The 22,348-nt window shown below is 42.7% G+C and overlaps 1 protein-coding gene across 5 annotated transcripts in view; it reads left to right on the forward strand.

Moving 5' to 3' along the window:
* Nucleotides 1-22,348, forward strand: part of sema5ba (sema domain, seven thrombospondin repeats (type 1 and type 1-like), transmembrane domain (TM) and short cytoplasmic domain, (semaphorin) 5Ba) — an 88,018-nt gene that overhangs the window by 14,499 nt on the left and 51,171 nt on the right. For 3 of the 5 annotated variants that reach the window (XM_061841972.1, XM_061841974.1, XM_061841975.1), the window contains 3 exons: nucleotides 2,679-2,778; nucleotides 2,862-2,907; nucleotides 21,965-22,027. In XM_061841972.1, coding sequence (XP_061697956.1) covers nucleotides 2,679-2,778; nucleotides 2,862-2,907; nucleotides 21,965-22,027 — 209 coding nt within the window. Of the gene's footprint in view, nucleotides 1-2,556; nucleotides 2,573-2,678; nucleotides 2,779-2,861; nucleotides 2,908-3,909; nucleotides 4,252-21,964; nucleotides 22,028-22,348 lie in introns of those variants that run through there. The other 2 variants (XM_061841976.1, XM_061841977.1) reach the window with 2 other exon arrangements.

Below are 22,348 nucleotides of genomic sequence, written 5' to 3' on the forward strand. Positions count from 1 at the left end.
CCATCGTGTGCATGCCCTTGTCACCTGCTATTTAAAATGTCTTGAATCAAACGTGGTTATAAAGAAATTGAGTTTGTGAATGAAAAATGGACTGCACTTAAAAAGAACTCTATCGAACAATAATCCTTAAAAGTTGGACGATCACTTGAAAACAGTAGACTGTGGCCTAGAACTGTGTGCGAACACTATCTTGCCACTAGCTGATGGAGGCGCTTAGAAGGATTATGGTCCATAAAAAAATTATAGGGTTCTCCCCCTAAGCTTCACTTTGTACAATGTCGCCTAGCACTATGAAGTAACAATCCCAGAAGACATATAAACAAAGAACCATTCGCACGCGTTCCCTGTTGGACCAAGGACTGAAGAGTCTTCAGTTAACCTACCATGCAGGTTTTTTTGTGATGCGGGAGATAAACTGGATTACCCGGGGGAAAAAAAACCCACACAAACACAGGAAGAAGATGCAAACTTCACACAGAAGAAGCCAGATTTGAACCCAGGTTCTCGATACTGCGAGTCAGATCTGTCAACCGGTCGTTCAATTTTCCACCGGTCCAGTAGTGTCAATAGATATTGATCAGGTTCTTGGTCTGCCAGAGAAGGCGAGTCCCTGAAAGTTCCATCTCATTTGTAATTGCTAAAGTCCACCCTAGAAAATGCTCCTTAGTGGTCCGGGCAATGTTCTTTTTTTCCCGAAAGATCTCGTTTTAAGATCACGACTCGCACTCTTATCTCTTTAGCTTCCTGAAGCCGCAACACACATCTCGCACTCTTTTTCCATTTTCTTCACTTCGGCCGACTGAGACTCGGGAGAGAGCGAAGAGCGCGAGAGGGAGACGGACGGGTCACTGCGAAGGAACAGAGCCACTCTGACAAAAAAAAAACAACAACAACAAAAAAAAGCAGTCACCACAGAAACGGCGTCCGAGTCAGCAAGCTAATAATAGCCTCAGCTCAGACAGCACTGGACGTGTCAAAGACTTTTGTTGTGAAAGTCGCCCTATACAAGCTAGATGTGATCTTGCTGTCTGTGTGGAACTTTAATTTTGTAAGTCAAGCTTGGTTCTTGACTTCTAAAATGAAATTAATGGCACCATGTACAAGTTGGTGCTCTGTGTTGTTTTATCATTACGGTGGACTTTTATTTTGAAAGTCAAGCTTGATGTTGTAGGGTTCCTCTTGACTTTTAATATGAAATTAATCGTGCCATGCACAGGCTGGGTGTTTTGTCATTACTGGGGACTTTTATTTTGGAAGCCACCATGTGCAAGTTGGTGCTCTCGACTTTTATTTTGAAAGTTATGAGGGGCATGTTGGATGGAGGTTTTCCCTTTAGGTTGTGGACTTTTATTGTGAAAGTAATCATGTACGGATGAATGCTGTGAGGTGGTTCATGGACTTTAACTGTGAAAGTCCATCACATAGAAGTTGGGTGTTATGTGGTTGTTTGTGACTTTTATTTTGAAACAGGTTTCAACTTTTACATGCAGACTTGCTCAATAAAAGTCAGGACCACAATATCCAGCTTGCAAATGGTGACTTTCACACTAAAGGTCACAAGCAACAGCTTGTACATGACTTACAAAATTGTACACTTGAAACTGTGTGGTTTCTCGACTTTTATTGTGAAGGCCACAATGTACTGAATAATGCAAACTGCTTGCTTCTGACTTTTGTTACGAAAGTGATCAATGACAAAATTCAATGTTTGCTTTCATTGTGAAAGTCCTGAATTTCCAAAAAGATTGGTTTAATGTAACAGGATAAGATGGTTTTATTGTGAAAACCCCCATTTGCTTGGTTGCTTATCAATTTCATTTTTAAAGCAATATGAAAGTCACCTTGTGTGTACTGTAGCTGCTTCGGACTTTTACTGTGAACGTTATTGTGTAGAAGCTGGACGTTGTCGCACATTTTTGTTTTTAGTAAATTCACTAAAAATATAAATAATGTTTTTCATGTTGTCCTTAATGGGATGTTTTCCGTAGAATTTTTTGTGTTAAAAAAAATTATTTATTTGATTTTGGAGTAAGGCTGTCAAGTAACAGAATGTGGAACAACCGAAGCGCTGTGCATCCGTTGTACTGTAGATGCACTCCGACTGCGGAGCTTTTTATCTGTGAAATAAATAAAAAGTGGGGATGAGCACATAAACGGTGCGAGGAGGAGGAGGTGAACGCGGGTGGGGGGGAAGGTGGGGGTTTTACGGTCCCAGCTGCGGGCCGCTTACAAGAGGATTGAACAGGCGGCGCGTATAAAGTCTTGTAAGCGGCAGGATAAATGTCAATCATCCTCGCTGTAAGAATTGTCAGCAGAGGGATGTTTACTGTCTCTTTAAAAAGAACACGCGGGGGGCAAGCGAGAACCGTGACAGATTAAATACAGAATAAAACGCTTTTATAACCCAATGGTTTGGTTCAAAACGGTCTTATTTAGGGAGGTTCAACACTATTTTCTTTTTCAGACCAACACCAGGACAAGTATTCGTTCTTAAATGCTTAAATGCGAAGTGCCGGTTCCACGAGTACTTTTGATAGATAACATTTCAAAGACCACAAGGACAGACAATTATGTACAAAGACACAGTTTTCACAATTACCCTGTACTTTGAAATAAGGCCGGTATCCAAGTATCGGTGTTCGCCGAACCCCACTAAAAATCTCTTTTCATCCCCTCAGTACTCAGTCCGTGGATGTCCACGTTTTCCTGGGCCAGCGTACGGGATTTCTCCCAGCTGACCCTTGACCTCGCCAGGAACGAGCTCATCGTGGGCGCCAGGTGCGACACGCGCAAACACACGAACACTAACCTAACATTTAAATACACACACGGACACTGACACGCATCTTCCTGTCTTGCAGGAACTTCCTGTTTAGGCTGAACCTTAGCAACATGTCATTGATCCAGGTAAGATTGTCTTCGTTCTCATTGGCTTAGACTGGTCACATGATACAGTATATGGATGTTATGCGGGTGTGTACTGCGCACAAGCTGGACGTTGTGCAGTCGCTTGCGGCTTTTTGTTTTGAAATTCCACCGTGCAGAGGCCGGGTGCAGTGTGGTAGCTTTAAACTTTTATTGTGAAAAGTTGCATTGTGTCAGGTGAAAAGTTCTCAGAATCTGCAAAATATGTCTTTTGTTTCAAAATACACAAAATGTGTTTGAAGATAAGTTGAAAACATATCCAAAGAATAATAACAATATCGTGCTGAGTCATTTTAGTGAGTAGTCATTTTCACTGTTTGAATTTAGCTGATTTTATGGGGTCAGCATGGTGGATCAGCTGGTAAAGCCTTGGCCTTACAGTTCCGAGGACCCGGGTTCAATCCCGGATCCCGCCTGTCCATGCCTGCGTGGCTTTTCTCCGGGCACTCCGGTTTCCTCCCACATCCCGAAAACATGCAACATTAATTGTCATGTCATTATCCATGCCGCTTATCCTCATAAGGGTTGCGGGAAAGCTGGAGCCTATCCAAGCTAGCTTCAGGCGAAAGGCGGACTCCACCCTGAACTGGTCGCCAGTCAGTCGCAGGGAAGATATCGACACCATCACTGAGCGGGAATTGATCCCACGCTGCCTGAGACCAAAGGCAGGGATGTGTACCACCATACCATCACTGACTTGCAACATTCATTGGGCACTCTAAATTGCCCCTAGGTGTGATTGTGAGTGCGACTTTCTCTCCATGTGTGCCCTGCGATTGGCTGCCAACCAGTTCAAGGTGTACCCCGCCTCCTGCCCCTTGACAGCAGGGATAGGCTCCAGCACTCCCCGTGACCGTCGTGAGGATAAGCAGCAAAGAAAATGGATGGATGGATGATTTTTATGGGTGGGGCTATGTCACAGGTGCCAGGGCATAGCGCGAGTTCCCTCCCCCACTATATAATTACAACGTGGCATCGTTTCGTTTGGCTACGCCGCTCAGTTGTGCGTTAGCTGTGCTTAGCTTCCATGACGAGTCCCATTTGCCACTCCAGCGTGCAGTTGCCAAGCTACTGACGGCTACGCCACGAAAATGCAACTTTTCTGGATGTCAAGTTTTTGTAAGCGCCCAAAAAAATGGATTGAACACTGTGCGGCTTTGCACTGTGCACTTTATGGAAGATAGTTTTGTAAACATGGCTGCGTGGGTAACTCGATACTAGTGAATGTGGCAATGCCGACTCAATACAGCACCTGGGTTTCCTCCTACTGTCCCATTGTCATTGGGCGCCATGTTGGGCTGTAACATTATATCATCAACACTGAGGGTAAGTTGACTTGTGTGCTTATGTTTATGATTACGATAATAATCCACCATAACCATTCAGTTTTGAAGTTGAGCCTCCTAATGTGATTTTACATTGTATAAGCTGTCTCCCCCTCAATATGTTTGATTCGTTTGGGCGCATCCAAGCGACATGAATACAGCGTCTGAGGGCTGAGAGGTGGCGATAGTTATTCAAGTTTTGAAATGTGATATAATATAATTAACACTTTTAATTTCAGATTTGTCAGGCTTGTTCACGTTATTTTTCTCTGTGGTGTGTTGATTTTGCGTGCCATTTTTTTTAGGCCCGCTACTTTATGAAGGTTTCTCATACTTTTATTTTGAAAGTCACAAAACCCAAGATGATGATGTTATTCCTTGTGACTGGTCCACCAAGCTGGGTTTGAATTGGCTGCCCCTGGACTTCCATCCATCCATTTTCTTTGCCACTTATCCTCACGAGGCTCGCAGGGAGTGTTGGAGCCTATCCCAGGAGGCAGGGTACACCCTGAACTGGTTGCCATGATTATTTTTGTCTTTAAAGTTGACATTTTTCTGATGGGAATACAAATTTTTTCAAGGATATTTTCTTTTTTTCATGATTTTTGTCGTTGGGCGTGTTTAGTTTTGAGGATTCAACCAGAAAAGTCCAGTTGTGATGGGTTCAAATGCCCTGAGAAGGAAATTAGCAGGATGAATTAGGAAATATATTCACAAGCTTGTTGTATAGATGTTTATCCATCCATCCCATTTTCTTTTGCTGCTTATCCTCACGAGGGTCGCGGGGAGTGCTGGAGCCTATCCCAGCTGTCAACGGGCAGGAGGCGGGGTACACCCCGAACTGGTCGCCAGCCAATCGCAGGGCACATTGAGACATACAACACCCGCACTCACAATCACACCTACGTGCAATTTAGAGTGTCCAATTAATGTTGCATGTTTTTGGGATGTGGGAGGAAATCGGAGTGCCCGGAGAAAACCCACACAGGCAGGGGGAGAACGTGCAAGCTCCACACAGGCGGGGCCGGGATTGAACCCGGGTCCTCAGAACTGTGAGGCCAACAACGCTTTACCAGTTGCTCCACCATGCCGCACCCTTGGACTTGTATTTTGAAAGTCACTCTGTACAAGCTGAGTTGTTTGTGGGCTTTTCTTCTGAAAATAAAAATGTACAAGATGTATGGTTTATGAAACTTCAAAAATAGGCAGCAAGACGGCTGTGAAAAAAGACGCGTGCGCGGTTCTAACAACTCACACTTGTAATGTTGAACAAGTATGTCAAGAAAATAATAATGGTGATGCTGTCATAATTGTGAGTCTGAGGAACTAATTAGAATAGAATTGACTTCACTTGTATATGAAATCGACGACACATCATTCAGCTTGCACGCACTGACTTTCGCAGTTCAAGTCCGTAAGTGGCATTTTGTGCGCTCTTTTGGTCGTGGAGCTTTTACTTTGTAAAGTCACTGAGAGATGAAACGGCAGTCAGATATTTTTAGAAACAATTTCCTGCTCGCTAGCGACACGACGACTGCGGACCTGAAGACACATTATTGCTTTTCGGAAGCTTTTGTTTCTGTGTGTGTGTGTGTGGTGTGTGTGTGTGTGTGTGTCACGGCCAAAGCATTCATTTGACATTTTGCAACAATCCGGCTCACACCTGAAGCCCTCCCCATCCAGGTGTGCAGGGTCAAAGGTTATTGTGCAGTTGTTGACGATGGTGGCGGGTGGGTGGGGTTTGAAAAGGTTGTTATGCAAGGAGGATGTTGAGTTTGAGGGGGGTGGGGGGGGCAGCAATGGGACTAGAAGACCACTGGATTTTTGTTATGAAAGCTCACTGTGTACATGTCGGATTTCGGGCTGTTGCTCACAGACCTTTATTGTGATAAGTCACTGTGTACAAATCTGGATGTTGTGTGGTCACTCGTGACTTTTATTGTGAAAATCACAGAGCGTTGTTGCTTGTACTTTTATTGCGAAAATCCACCTCCCTGTCATTGAACAGATGGATTTAATGTCGGCAGCACGGTGGGTCAGCTGGTAAAGCATTGGCCTCACAGTTGTGAGGTCCTGGGTTCAATCCCGGACCCGCCTGTGCGGAGTTTGCATGTTCTCCCCGTGGTGCCCGTGTGGGTTTCCTCCCACATCCCAAAAACATGCAACATTAATTGGACACTCTAAATTGCCCCGAGGTGTGATTGTGAGTCCGGGTGTTGTATGTCTCGATGTGCCCTGTGATTGGCTAGCAACCAGTTCAGGATATACCCCGCCTCCTGCCCGTTGACAGCTGGGATAGGCTTCAGCCTTCCCCGCAACCCTCGTGAGGATAAGCAAATCGATGGATAGATGGATTTAATGTACAGAATTGCAGTCTCTTGTTATGAAAAGCCACTATGTACATATTGTTTTTTGTAATGTTCATTGTGAAAGTCGGTTGGTTGTTCTTGGGATTTTATTAGGAATTACTATCAGAGTGACAATTATAAGCCTGATATTGGGAAAAAAATGTCACACGGATCGGTCTGCTACCAAAAAAACGAAAAAACTAGACGGATAAAAGTTGTGTAAGTGGCATGTTGGTCGCATTAGCTTGAGACGGTCTTTGATACTTTGAACTCAAATTATTTGCCAACACCACCAGAAATAGTCGCCTGCACTTGCTCAAACCGCAATCGCCCAGTGACTTTGAGTTCTTAACTACGAAACTCAAGAGCGTTCCGGTCCTTCGGTGCGCAGCTATCGGCAAGACCCAGCGACCTATGAAGCGGCAGACTTGCGTAAGCCGACAGAGGAGCGAGCGGAGGCTGCTGTATCACACACGGAAATGCAGTTGTCGGGGCGGACGACGCGCTATGCCGAACGCTAACCCAGTACATGGTGCTGCTCCTATTCACCTTCCCCTCCAGCCTTAGCTGACTGCACAATAAATTAGATCATCTACAAACGGAACACATTTTTCCTTCACTCAGCAACACCAACACAGCTATGATGTGATATATAATTCGGATAATACTATTTACATTTTAGTAGATATGACTGAAAAGGGGCAGCTCGGTGGACGCAAATCTACCGATATGAGTGCAAATGGACGTTTGCTTATATGTGCCCTTTTGATTGGCTGGCGACCAGTTCAGGGTGTACCCCGCCTCTCGCCCAGAGTCAGCCGGGATAGGCTCCAGCACGCCCACACCGCTAGTGAGGATAAGCAGTACATGAAATGGATGGCTGGGTGAATGAAAAGACATTCTATTATTATTGAAGTCCACTACAGTATATATTAGGGGATAAGGTTTTCGTATCCAAAATGGATGTTCAGTTGGTGTTTGGCATTTATTGTGAAAGTCCACCATGCACAATCTAGATTCTAGAAGTTGTTGCTCATGAACTTTATTTGTGAAAGGTATCATGTACAAGTTGGATGTTAACTGCTCATTTATGTCGACTTTCACAAAAAAAAAAAAAACACACAAACTTCCACAATAAAGCTCCTGAAAGCAATACCCCCGATTTACAGATTTTAAAAGATACATTTCCAAAATAAAAGTCCCAAGTGAATCACCACCTCACACACTGTGACCTTCACAATAAAAGCTTCTTATCAAATTTTGGCCTGACTTATTATTAACGACCGTTAGCTTCTTTTTACACTCTTGTGGTAAAACTGTTCGAGTAGCTGCATTTTATTTTGAAACAGCTGCTAGCCTTGGAATGAACACAGAAGTGACTTATTGTTATTTTTCTATTACAGCAACTGAGAATATTCTAAACAGGGTCAGTCATGTACAGCGACTGAGAAAAGACCCCAGTCGCGATGCATCACTCCGACCTACAGCGTTTTTTTTTTTTTTTTTTTTTTCATGCACTTTCTTATGCTTTAAAAAAAAAAAAAAATCCTATCGGTGTTGAGCGTGGGATGCGGGCCGGCGCCGCTTTTAGTAGCAGGTCTGATGCCTGATTGCCGCCCACTTGCGTCGTCCCGCCTGCGCCCGCTGACAATGCACCCACTCGAAGGTGCCTCTCGCAACCCCCCCCCCCCCCTCGTCACCACTGGAGAACAGCAGGAGGAAGGTGGGAGGTGTGTGTGTGTGCGTGTGTATATACGTGTATGTGTGTGTGTGTGTGTGTGTGTACTCCTGTATATGATTTTGTGAGGGGATGGATGGAAAATAACTTGATGGGAGCAAAAGAGAAAAATTTGCTTTTATGCGGTTCTCATTGTTTGCATCTTTGTCTATGCACTCACATTAATACCCTGTTGGGAAGTCATAACATTCATTATAAAAAAGAAACACGCTAATAACAACATCTGTTCATCATATTGAATATTATTACTGCGCTGATTCAGTTCCCCGGTGGCCAACAAGCAGCGAGGATCACGCCGTAAACAGCTTTTATGAAGTGTACAGTCAGTCTTAAATCACATTTTAAATTGGAAGGGTAGATTAGCTCAGTTGATTAATTGACTGTGACGTAAGAACAATAAATTATGAAATAAGTTATGGATTTATGACATTGAAAACCATTCAAATGTGACTATAAAAATGTAAAAGCAAAACAGTCGTTGATCCTTATTCAGGAAGGAAGGAAGAGTTTATTTAATTTGAAAGTGGGTAACATATATACATTTATAACTTTTATTTATTTATTTTTTTATGTATTATTGTGTAATGTCTGTACATAATTTGGCCCACCTGGTGCAACAATACCCTTTTGTGAGTGGACCTGCGTGGGTTTGCTTTTGAAGTGGTTAATCTCTGACCTGATCCGATTTGTTTGTTTATGGTGTCTGGAGATTGAGCGTCCGTCAGATAATCCCCAGCGTGGATAACGAGAAGAAAAAGAAGGGAGCCGGAATGTCAACATGGCGGCCATTCCGTATCCGGAGTTCATCTTGTTTTTTTTCTGCTTGGATCATCTCATGCGTCAACAGTCCCAAAGTCCCGGATGATCGGCGGGGGTGATAACTTGACATGTTTGCGGTGTTCCTCAATTGTTTGTGCGATAACAAAACGATGCACTTTCCCACTCTAAAGTAGAGCTGTCGCTATCGATTCTTTTTAGAATTCCCCCTTTTAATTATTTAAGAAATGTTTTTAAACTTACCTTTTTTATTATTATTTTTTTTCATCTAACCTTAAACAGCACATTTTGTTCCTGAGAGTATTTTATAAGAACAGAATTCGAAACAACAAAAATGATTTTTTTGCTAAAGGATTAGCATTCGGGTTTAGCATTAGCACGTTAGTGATTACAATTTTAGGTAAAAAAAAAAAAAATGCTAACATTCAATTTACCCATACATGGTCTTATATAAAATAGTGTCTTATCAGTTATAAATGTTTGTTTTTTTTATTTTGGCAATATTTTTCACTTGTTCAATACTCCGTTCTTCTGCCACAAGGCCGTGTGGTAAACATGGGTTGTGGCCAAATAGTTCTGGGCACAAAAATTGGCCAGCATTTTTTTTTTTAATTATTAATTATCATTGCCTCAAGGCAGAAAATGTTGACTTTTGTGGTCAATTTAGCTGAGTTAGACCATTTTTATTGCTTTCACAGTCCTAGCCTAAAAGCTACGAGCACAAACTTTAACCTTAAGCATGCTCCCAACCCGAACATTTCCCCTAACCCATACCTAAGCCAAACCACCGAAAGTAAAATCCATGAACTCTAACTTTAAACCCAAAACCTACCCCCAAACTCCCGATCGCCAACGATCCAATCACTGTATTTTTGAAATTTACTTCAAATCCATCCATTCCCCGCCATTTTTCCGAGGTAGGGGTTGGGGCAGCAGCTCAAGCAGGGAAGCCCTAAATTCCCTCTACCCATCCACCTCACCGAGCTCTTCCGGGGTGGATCCTGAGGCATTCCCAGGCTCGCTGATCCGGGATCCGGCATTCAAGAAAACAGAGAAAAGGGGGCAGCCCCTCCCTACCCTACAGCTAATCCCCTACAGCTCCTAGAAGTCTTTCCATTTCATTTCTCCGTCAGGTTTTTGCTGAAGCTAATTTTTTGTTTGTTCTTTTAAAATTTAAGAAAGATTTTGCTCATGATATTCCCCCGAGATGTTTGCTTGAGTCTCTTGATCAAATCCTCATTTGAGCCCATTTCTTTGGCACATACGCAAGATTTTTTCGTTGAAACCTTTCCTCAAAGTTCTCCCTTAGACTTTTCCTGAGGTACTCGCTTTAGGCTAACCTTGAGGAATTTTATCGTAGTCGTTACTAAGGTGGTCCCATATAATGATTCTGAGGGTTCTGTCCCTTCGGTCTTTTCGAAAAGTACTCCTCAGATGTGTTTCCCTGAGGTGTTCCATCCGGTCTTTGCATCGGGTCTTTGCTTGAGATCATTTCTTGAGGACCTCCTGTTCTTAGCCCTTCAAAACATTCCTCAAGATGTTTCTGCGGTCTTTACCCGAGGTCTACCATGAAGTGTTTCCTTTAAGCTTCTCCAGCTGTCTTTAGGGGAGCTCATTTCTTGAGACCTTTCTACGACGTCATTTCACAAGGTCTTTGCTTGAAATCTTTTTTTTTTTCAGGACAGTTATCTTTAAAGTGATTTCCTGAGGTTCTTATTCGAGGTCTTGATCGGGAAGTTGGCCTGATGTCATTCCTCATGGACTTCCTCACGGGTGCTATTCTTCTACACAAGAACATACAGCTGCCGGCAGTTAGTTGGGAAGTCCAGAGAGGTTTTGCGGAGAGGTAAAAAACTAGAAGGCGATAGAAGATGATTTCATTCACAGCGCCTCAATTTTGTCAGAAGATTTAATTATTGATACGTCCTCTGAGGGAATGGAAGAATGTCATGTGTAACGTGAACGGTGTATATTAGCTCAGAAATGATCCACGTCCTTTCTACACATGCCGAGATAATCCTGGGTAACTGCTTTTTTTTCCACCCCCGTTCGACTCCAGACTGATGATATTTACATTATAGGCGACAAAGTGGCGGTTGGCGTGTCAAATCAAATGTCGCCGCCTGACCTTTGCGGCGATGGCGCTTGCCTCGACGCCAAAGTGAAGGAGGGGAGGAGGCACGAAGTAGAATTGACTCCTTGTTTAAGACTGATTAGGATTTGAGCGCAGGCATTAATCAGAACATTCCGGAACCTTCTCATCTCGCCACTGATGTTACTCAAAAAGGTTTAAATACTGACAGATCATTTCCTATTTGATAATTATTATAATAACATTCATTAATATTTTTAGTGATATGGAGAATAACAGAATATAGTGCACGGTTCTTAAGGAACAAGAAAGCGTCTATAAAAGCATTTGTGATCTTATATTGACAATTGAATTATGTTACTTTTTCAGTAGTTTATTAGTTGGTAAGTAGTTTGGTTCATTACTTCACTAGCTGGTTAGTTATTGTTTCATTTTTTTCTTTGGTTGGTCAGGTTTTTTTCTTTTTGTTTGTTTGGTTGGTTGGTTCGTCTGTTTAATTGTTGAGTTGATTATCCATTGATCCATTTTCTGTACCGCTTACCCTCACAAGGGTCGCGGACATGCCGGAGCCAGTCCCAGCTATCCTTAGGCACAAGGCGGGGTACACCCTGAACTAGTCGCCAGCCAATCGCAGGGCACATCTAAACAACCAACCATTCACACCTATGGACAATTTAGTCTTCAATTAACCTGGCACGTATGATTTTGGGATGTGGGAGGAAACCAGAGTACCTGGAGAAAACCCACGCAGGCACGGGGAGAATATGCAAACTCCACACAGCGCAGGGCTGGGATTTGAACCTAACAACTGTGAAGCAGATGTCCGAAACAGTCGTCCACTGCTTTGACTTGGTTAGTCGGTTCATTCATTTGGTCAGTTAATGGTTAGTTTTTCAGTTGTTCAGTGGGTTGGTTTGTTATTGAGTTAGTTGTTGAGCTATTTTCTTCTTAGTTAGAACATGACTTAGTTGGTTAATGAGTATGTTGTGTATTTGGTAAGTCAGTGTGGTTGTTGGTTAAAATTAAATATCAATTTGATTAGTTAGTTGGTCCTTTTCAATCAGTCGGTCCGTCAGTTCCTTCGGGCAGGAAATCAGCGAGTTAGTTTTTTAGGGCAGGAAGTCTGTCAGTCAGCCATTTTCCTTTTGTTTATGCAGTCACCTAGTTGATGACTTATGTCACTTAGTTATCAGGATGATGCAAAAACAGCTTGCTCCAGTGGATATTATAAGACGGTGTACCAATGAAGTGCCTGATGGCTGAACAATACAATAAGAGCACAGTTTAGGCGGAGGGTGGGCACGAGGAGGAGGAAGAGGAGGAGGAGGAGGTCCCCCGCTGGGCCAGACATTGAGTGGGAGGCAGCAGAGCGAGCCGTCTCATGCTAGGCTCCTGACTTCACCTCTGCGCTACTACTTCCTGTCGTCAGATGGGAGCGCCGCTTCCTGCTGGGGGAATGGACGGACACACTTTTCCGCACCACTTCTTCTCCTACACAGTTGCTGTTTTTAGAATTTTAAAACGGTCTCTTTAGCGGACGCTCGCTGCGAGTTCACTCGGTTGCTGTCGGTGCAAAAATTTCACTTTTCTTGGATATTCATGATCTGCTCATAGATTGTGGTTCAGGCTAATTTGAATGACAGACAAGCAGCACTGATCTTACTTTGGTCTGAAGCTACCTTTGCCACAGTGAGTTCCTTCAAAATAAAATACTATTTTCACTGTGACATAACAACAATCCTTCATCTGTTAGTTTAGTTCTGTTTAGTCATCTGGTCTGCTAGTGAGTTGGATCATTCATTCACCGGTTGGTTCTTCAGCAGTTTGGTTAGCTTGATAGAATTGGTTTGTTGGTTAGTCTTTATGTATGTTAGATTGTTAATTATCCGTTAGTTGGTAAATGTTAATGTAATGTAACTCTTGTTGGTTGTATACTTTGTTAGTTGGTCACTTAGTCAGTTGATTTCTTTTTCAGTTGGTTGGGTAAGTTACTTGCTTTGTTGGTCAGTTAATTCCCATATTTTCCGCACTATAAGGCGCACCTAAAAGCCTTTAATTTTCTCAAAAGCCGACGGTGCGCCTTATAATCCGGTGGGCCTTATATATGGATCAATATTGAGCCTTTAGTGATGCGCCATCTAATGGATGCATAACGTAACCCCAGCCTCTACTGTACCGTCTACTCTATGCGCTGTCACGACCCATCGGAATGGAGGCTGGACCCAAATGCAGGACTCGGGAGACGCAGAAGTAATTCGGGAAAAAACTTTTATTAATCCAAGGTCGGGGATCAGGCAGGCAGTCAGGTATAGCAGCGGTAATCAGGACGCCGGGCGTAGAGAGCAGATCAACGGGCAGGCAGGAGTCGGTACACGTGAGATAGATCAAGGAAGGCAGGAGTGTCAAAGGAGTCAGGCTTACAGGGTCGGTCGGAGAACAGGCGGAGGTCGGTACACACAGGAATACGATCAGAGATACGGGGGTGCTGGAACGGGGCATGAACCTCAACGATCTTGCGGAGGACCAGTTGTCACCGTGCCCTATAAGTACCGGGCGTAATCAGCCAAAACAAGGTGCAGGTGTGTGCCGGCTAATTGGCCAGTAGCATGACATGCGCCTTAAAATACGGTGCGCCTTGTATGTGAAAATAGTTTAAAAATAGGCCGTTCATTGGAGGTGCGCCTTATAATGCGGAACATACGTTGAGGTTTTTTTTGTTTCATTTTGTTTGTTAGTAGATCTATTGTTTGGTTTGCTCATTAATTATTTGTTGCCTGGTTATTGAGTGGATTAGTTGGTGGTTCATTAATCTGTTATTTGGTTGGTCCGTTGGTGGGTTCATTAGTCAGATAATTAATTGGTTCCTGGGTTAGTCATTGAGTCAATCAGTTGCTTCATTAGTCATTTATGCTGTTATCCCGTTAAGGCTTTTTATATGTGCCAAGCGTTAAGGACCAGAAATTAGAGCTTGCGTCGACGACCAGCGCGTGCGGTCGTGACCAATCAGTGCACATGGCACCGTTCAATCCAGAGGGTAGCCCCGGCCTCTTCCTAGGCGGTCAATCTGTGTGACTTGCTGACACCCAAAACAAAACCAATCGCCTCCTCTTGACAGCCTCTGACAGCTTGATGAGATGACATCATGGTCAACACACACACAGACGCACAAAGAAGCAGTCGGATGCCTGTGCAATGAATCACTGCTTGGGGCATTGCCATTTTTTGAGCCTCGTCTCCAAGGATTCCTGGCAGCTTAACCCACTGACCTTCACCACAAATTGCCCCCCCACCCCAAAAAAATCATGCCTACACACACACAGAGCCTATCTTTATCCAGCTCATCCTCGCAGCTCTGGAAGAAAGCCAAAGCCTTCGACCCCCTCTCCTGCCCCCCCCCCCCCCTTTTTTTTTTTTTTTTTTTTTTTTCGTCGTCCCTGCAACCCTGAAAGAGTGTAATGAGCATTGCAATCTGGGAAATGACCGGCCGGCTCATAGGTCGCTTTGCACAAGAAATACAGCGACCCGTCTCAAATCCAATAAGAGAGATTTTGGTCTGCTTTGTTCTCGTTTTTTTTTTTTAACTCGGCTCAGAAAGTCAGAAAGAAAGCTTGTTTGGTCTTGACTGTTAAAATAAATAATTCACAGTACTTATACAATACAGACAGTTAATACAGATTAAAACTAAGTGGGCCATTATTGGGCCACGAAATGCATTTAGAATAGTTGGTTTCTGTGTTGCGTTAGCTGTCTGGGTTCTCAGGTAGTTTACTAGTTAGTCGAATTCAACGATTTTTGTAGTACTAGGTTAGTGGATTCATTCATTCGTCAGTAAGTTATTTAGTTAGTGGCATTTCAACGGTTAGTTAGTTGGTAGGTTGTTTGATCAACAAGGTTGTCAGTTGTTTACACTTTTAGTGTGGAGGTAAGATGATTAGTTTGTCATTTAATTTAGCTTTTTAGTCAGTTGATTTGTCAAGTTGTAGGTTTTGCTCCGTGGGTTGGTTCCTGGGTCTGTTAGTCATGTTTTTGATTGGTTGGTTGTAAGATTGGTTGGTTACTTTGTGAATTTATTTAGTTCAATAGTTTGTTTGTTGGATATATATAATCAATTGCCAATTTGGCAGTTAGATTAGCGTAGTTGTTGAGGTAGTTCAGTCCTTCTATGAATTGGCCAATTAGTGAGTTAGTCCCCAATGGACCTTTCCGATGGCAATCTTAAGCTCCGCCCCCTTCGCCATGTCCCACAAGCTTTTAAAATGGCGATTCAACAGAACATGTTTGAAGTCGATTCTCTATCGCGTATTCCGGATAATATTGGGGTATGTTTTTTGCCAAATGCGTCAGACTTCTCCAAGAGAGTTCTACAAAGAGGTCTCAACTATTTCACGCAAGGATATGTACACGGAATTAAGATTTTGGACGGAGCAGGACGCAACGTCAGAGTTACAGTGAAACGTTGGCGATCGATGCAAAAAAAGTTTGACACCTCACAAAATTCATATTGAAATCCAACAGGATAAAATAGCGGAACTGTACTGTGTATGTAAAGCAGGGTGAGTACTTTTTACTTGGAATGATCACGTTTAATATTATTGTAATCGTTATAAGTGAGTGTATTCATTTGAGTTGGCTCGTAATGGAACCCAGTGCTCTGTCTTAAAAGTCCGATGTGATACAAATAGACATTTCTCTTGCGTGACATCGGGCATTGACGTATCACGAACTCGACTCTTCGGCATAAAATATTACACACTTCATTCAGAAGGTCAGTGATACACGAACAAAGTGAAAGTTTTTCTCCTGCAATGTATAAAGAACTGATGAAAATTCAATTAAACTCAGAGAAGATACTTCTCCCTCACTTACTTTCGAAGATAAAGCCTTGTGTTTGTTGATATTGTCCACATTTAGTTGTACGCGCGATCTTCCGCGAGTCTTAATCCATCGTAGACACTTTGTCAGCTGTGTTTTAGGCTTTGGAAAATGAATCAAGCGGGCCCTTGTAACCTAGCAGGATATCTTTCATCAGGATCGCACGTTCCCCAAGCGCATCTGAGGACCATTTTCTTCATAACATGAACTTTTCCAAGCGCACGCTACTGACAACTAGCATTGCTTGTGGGACAATGTGGCGAGGGGGGCGTGTCAAGCCAGGGGTTAAGACAATGCGGCTGTCTGATTGGCTATTCTTGTACGAGTGATTGATAGGTCGGAAAGGGCCATTGGTTGCTTAGTTCTATTTTTTTTAGTTTCTCCATTAGCTAGCTGTTTGGTTGGTTGGTCAGATACATTTCATTCTGTACAATTTTTATTAAGAAAAAAAATGAAAATATGTACCAGTGTCTTTTTTTTTTGTCAGGGCCCTTGGAGAGAGGGTTGAAATGAAAAAATATCTTTTTTTTTTTTTTTTTTTTTGTGAATCAAATGTGTGCAGGTGAACCACGTCGCGTGTATTGTCCTCTCCAGCGTGCACACATGCATATTAACCAGTGCGATTTCCTGGCGGCTGCACAATGAGGTTTATAATTGAACGTGTGCTGTCCTCGGCCTGCCACATTCCGCACAATTAAAGGCAGCTCCGTTTCCCCCACCGCCCTATTTTACTTTTATTTGCTCCTTCTTCCAGTGCCACATTTGGATTGTTTGCGCCCCGAGCCCGAGACTTGTGTTGGAGTTAATTTTCATCCATTAGGCAGACCAACAAGCCGACCTGACAGCGCATTCATTCCAATTTCACCGGCTGCTCGCCACACATTAAACGACACACAATTTACTTGCATAAAACACAAGCTGCGGCGAGGAGAACAATAGTGGCGGGGTGTCAGACCACGCTAATCAAGGCGCGGACCCCGTGTGGCGCCGTGCTGATAAGGACGACATTACCAGTCAGGCGCTACCAGTCATTACCAATCACTTCCAGACATTGTCACTATCAGCCCTTACCAGACGTCAGGTTACTACCAGATATTAGCAGTTGCTGCTGATCAGTCATTATTGATTATCGTCAGTCATTCCCGATCACCTCTCATCATTACCAGTCACTAGCAAACATTACCAGTATTTCCTAGTTATTACTGATCGTTACCAATAAATACCAGTCACTCCCAGTGTAGTAGTAGTGGAATTGATTCATTGCCAGTTGATAAACTGCCAGTGCCAGACACTACCAGCCATTATCAGTCACTTCCAGACATTATTCGTCACTAACAGTTACGGGCGTAAAGATACATTGATTACGTCGATGTATCGATTTATAGTCCTACGATCCTTGGAATAATGGGAGACGTGCGTGTGCAGTGTAGGAAGTATCAAGATTCACTGAGTAGACCACTAAGCCAAACTAGCGGAATATCCTGTAATGGTTAAATCAAAGGTTTGGATGTATTTTGGCTTACAACACTGGTGTCTAACTCAAGACCCGGGGGCGAGATCTGGCCCGCCACCTGATTTTATGTGGTCCGTGAAGGCAAATCATCAGTGTCAACTTCCATGATCCTTGTGAAAATCTGTACAAAAATCTAAAATTGTCATATATCATAAAAATGAGATTTTACAAGCATTTTTGTGTTACCAAACATGAACGATACCCATTTGTCTTGATTTCTGATTCCAAAATTAGTTCATAAATTCCATCCATCTATATTCTTAGCCACTTATCCTCACAAGGGTCGCGGTAGTGCTGGAGCCCATTCCAGCTGACAACAGCCAGGATGGAGGGCACACCCTGAACTGGTTGGAAGCCAATCACAGGGCACATGGAGACAAACAGCCGCACTCGCAATCACACCTAGGGGCAATTTAGAGTTTCCAATTAATGTTGCATGTTTATGGGATTTGGGAGGAAACCGGAGTCCCCGAAGAAAACCCACACAGGCACGGGGAGAACATGCAATCTCCACACAAGCGGGTCCGGGATTGAACCCGGGACCTCAGAACTGTGAGGCCAACGCTTTCCAGCTGCTCCACCGTGCAGACCCTAGTTCATAAATTTCACGTTTGAATATGATGAGGCGATTAAATATTTTTATGGTTTCACAGTCATAACAGCCCTCAGATGGAAAAGTGTAACTATAATGCGGCCTGTGGAAAAAAATTACTTTAACACCCCGCCTTACAGTAATGAAAAACAATTGAGGTGAAAACATGACAGATGCAAAGAAACTATTTGCTGACCGCAGTCGCCTACAGGTCGGTGAATACGAGTACAGTCAAAACTATAGAACAGACTAATCGGGCCTGGGGTGTTGTCCGATATAGCCAATTTTCCATTACCTTGATGCACATATGCACTCGTATTACTGTACAGTACCATTTTTTTTCAAGTTACTGTTATTGAAAAACGAAAACAACTTGAAAATGTTTGAAATCCAAATTACCACAACATTGTGCTTGGTCATGGTGACATTGTTGAGGTACAGTATTCATTATTGACAATCGATTTTGAAGTCGATCTCTAGTTCCAAATCCAGTACAGTTGTTGTCAGATCAGTTTGTTTGTTAGCTATTTATTTATTATTTTATTATTTATTTATTTATTGGGGGTTGGTTAGAAGGCTTGCTGATCGGGTTCCTTCTCATTTGTGTAGTTAGCTTCTCCATTTGTTTAGTTGGTTGGTTAGTCAGCTACTGTGTTTGGTAAGCGAGTTAAATTGTTGGTTCTTTCTTAGCTATTTAGTTGGTTGGCCAATAAATCGGTAAAAAATAATACACATCTGATCAAGATTAATGTAGTAAATACAGACTGTTACATGCTTGCAATGTGAATTCAGTTATTGTTGATGTGTTTTTATTCAAAATTGATCATGTAATGGTCATACGAATGATACCTTTGATCGTGCTGAGTGTGTGTACTGACATGGTGATAAATGGCTCAAAGAATAGAAGAAGTCGTTACAACTAACTAATTAACGTATGCTTGATGTTCTGGGATTTTAGCTGCAAATCAGAGTTGGGGAGAAAAAAAAAAGTGCTCACCAGATTAAAGTGCCAACGTGGTGTCACCTGACGAGTCTCTGAAGATCCAATTAAAAGTGTGTAGAAGTGTCATTAAAAAATAAATCTGTGAAAACAAACCTAGTCAAAAGAACATTTTCCCAAGTGAATTCCCGCCGAGAACACCCCCACCGTGACAACCTTACCATAACCACCCCACCATAACAACCCCTTAACTCCATCCCGTTGAGTCTTTTGGAGCACGCAACACATCATCTTAATTTTAATTAAAGCCAAGGATAGATTTTTGGACTCATTTTCCTACCTAAAGTTCGCGTGCGATTTCCTGGCTAGAACTGTAGTATCAAAAGCAGGACAGCAGCGTGAAATTACAAAATCTTTTATTTCGAATTTTGTGATAGAAATGGAATCTCTCTGTCATCTATTTAATTTGTTATTTAGTCAATTAGTTATATTTAGGATGTTGGTCAGTTGTTAAGTTAGTGAGCTAATTTGTGAGAGTAATCTGTGGTGGTGGTTTGGTCAGTTTATTGGTTAATTTTTCAGTCATTTTAGGTGATTGATTAGTCGGTCAGTGTCTTGATATTTTAGTTAGGTGGTTAGCTAGTTGGCTAATTAGATACTTATTTGGTAGGTTGGTTACTTTGTTAGTTTCTCCAACCAGTTTGTTGCTTGTTTGGTCCGTAGGTTCTTTGTTTGTAAGGTAGTTGGTTAGTTATTTGCTTAGTTTATCAGTTGGTTAGTCTGTTGGGTTTTGAGTTGACAGCTACCTAATTCGTTAAGCGGCTACTAAGTTGTTAGTTTGGTTTTCAGTTTGTCATTTTGACGATTGGTGAGTTGGTTCTTTGTTCGTCGGCTTTTTTGTCCGTTGGTTAATCAGCGGGTTGGCGAGTTATTCAGGAAGTCACTTCGTTGATAAAAAACAGAAAGCAGTGTGATGTTTTAACACCAAATCAGTCGGCATGCATCGTGAAATTTTCTTGTGCCTTAACTCACTTACAATGAGTATGGAAAATGTTCATACTCCCTTAAAAAAAATTACTTTTATTTATATTGCAGCCTTTTGCTAATATCATTTGAGTGCTTTTTTTTTTGCACAATTAATGTACAAAGAGCACTTCATATTGACACCAAAAATGAAATTGTTGAATTTTTGGCAGATTCTTAAAGAAAAAAGCCATTAGTATTCAGTCCCTTCGCTGTGAAACTCATATATTTAACCTGGGTGCTGTTCATTTCTTCTAGTTAGTTCTAGTTCTAGACCAGGGGCGCCCAGACTTTTTTTTAACCCCAAGATCTACTTTTCAAGCAGCCAGCCTCTCAAGAGCTACCAACGACGGGTGGGGTGGGGTTGGGTGGGGTGGGGATAATGACGATGCTCCCAAACCGTTTTGAGGGTTAATTTTATGTTGCTTTCTATATTTAAAATACAGAATTAGCTTTTTGTTCAGTGTATTGTCTGTGTTTTCATCCTGGATCAGGCTGTGCCAAGGTGGAATTTTAAAATTACACACCATCTCATCCAGCACCTTTCCCATTCGAAAAAGAGAAAATCTCATCCAGTTTAACTACTTTTTCTTCGATTATTCACATACTCTGACAGTCATTGCATTTTAAAACAACAGCATTTCTTTTTTTTAACATTCTCCTTTAATATTGAAAGTAAACATAAGCAGCATGTCTAGCTCGTCTTTGCTCTACGTTGCCCAGACTGTGTGGCTAACTAAAGCACCGGTGGTGGATGCTATCATTATAAAACACATTGATGGGCTGCGCAAGTACTGTAACATTTGTAATTATGAGTGTACATCTTTGAGACTGGGTGCTGGTGTGTGTGTATAAGGTAAAGTAGGAAAAAGAGAGTGTGCGCGCAATGCAGAATATCTGCGAAGAGACTGCATCAGCTGTGGACAATTGCGCACGCGGACAGTTTAGAGGGAACATTGGCTGACATCTATTTTTTTTTCTTTTTTTTTTTTTTTGGGCACGCGGTCCCGCGATCGACCAAGAAATTGGGCACCCCTGTTTTAGACCATCATTGTAGTTGAGCTGTGTTTGATTATACTGAAGGGTCTTGATTAGGAAAGCCACATCCCTGTCTATGTAAGAACTTACACGTCAGAGCAAATGAGAATCATGAGGTCAAAGGAACTGCATGAAGAGCTGAGAGACAGATTTGTACCAAGGAACGGATCTGGGCAAGGTTACAAAAACATTTCTGCTGCACTTAACGTTCCTAAGAGCACAGCCATTAAGCAAACAGCTGCAATATAAGTGAAGTGAAAAATTCAAGGGGGTCTGAAAACTTTCCAGATCCACTGTAGGTTTCCTTCCCTCGAGGTCTGACTGCTCAGTCATTGGATCGAACACACTACAATCATTAGACTACAATTGACCAAATCGATTGGAATGGACTACAATCGTCGCCGCGGCAGAACCGATCGTTCTTTTTGTGTGTTGACAGCAAAACGTTGAAGTCCGTATTCCTCCATCCTGAATCATCGTCAGCAGCGATTGGACAATGGTAAACGGAAGAGAGTGACGTGCTAATGGTAATCAAGCGTCCTGCTCAACTGTTGTTGTTGTTGTTGCAGAATATTTATGCGACTGGGATGTCTGATTGGGCAAAGAGTAACGTGCTCGTGCTAATCAATCTTCCAGTGTTGTGTCACGCTCCAAACGTGCTGTCTGACAGGTTGTTGTCAGTTCTGTCTCTCAAAGATAACAATGCCGCCATGTCTGTCTGTCTTGCCTGTCTCGCTCTCTCACTCTCTCGCTCTCTCTCTCTCTCTCTCTGGTTGCCTAGGTGACGGAATGGTCACCCGACGACGAGACCAGGAAGTCCTGTCAGAGCAAAGGCAAGACGGAGGTAGGGTCCACACTTCCTGTCAGCGCTGGAGGGAACCCGCCAACCCTCCTCCTTCCTATTTTTCTTGCAGTAAAAAACCTCGAGCTCATTTCCGCCAAGCACTTTACATTTGTGAAAATAAACAATCTGCGCCAGTTTTTTTTTTTTTTTTGTGTCAACCTTAACATTGGTCACCAAGTGAAGAGGTTGAGTGGCAAATGCCAGAACCACATTTTCACTTTGAAATCCTAATTTGAAACCCTAACCCCAGTTGAAATCTGTTCCCATGGCTCGCGCCCTATTTTGTCTCACGTAGGCTTGGAAACGGAATGTACAACTCCT

The sequence above is a fragment of the Syngnathoides biaculeatus genome, chromosome 14 (assembly GCF_019802595.1).
Source record: "Syngnathoides biaculeatus isolate LvHL_M chromosome 14, ASM1980259v1, whole genome shotgun sequence".
Classification (NCBI taxonomy): domain Eukaryota; kingdom Metazoa; phylum Chordata; class Actinopteri; order Syngnathiformes; family Syngnathidae; genus Syngnathoides; species Syngnathoides biaculeatus.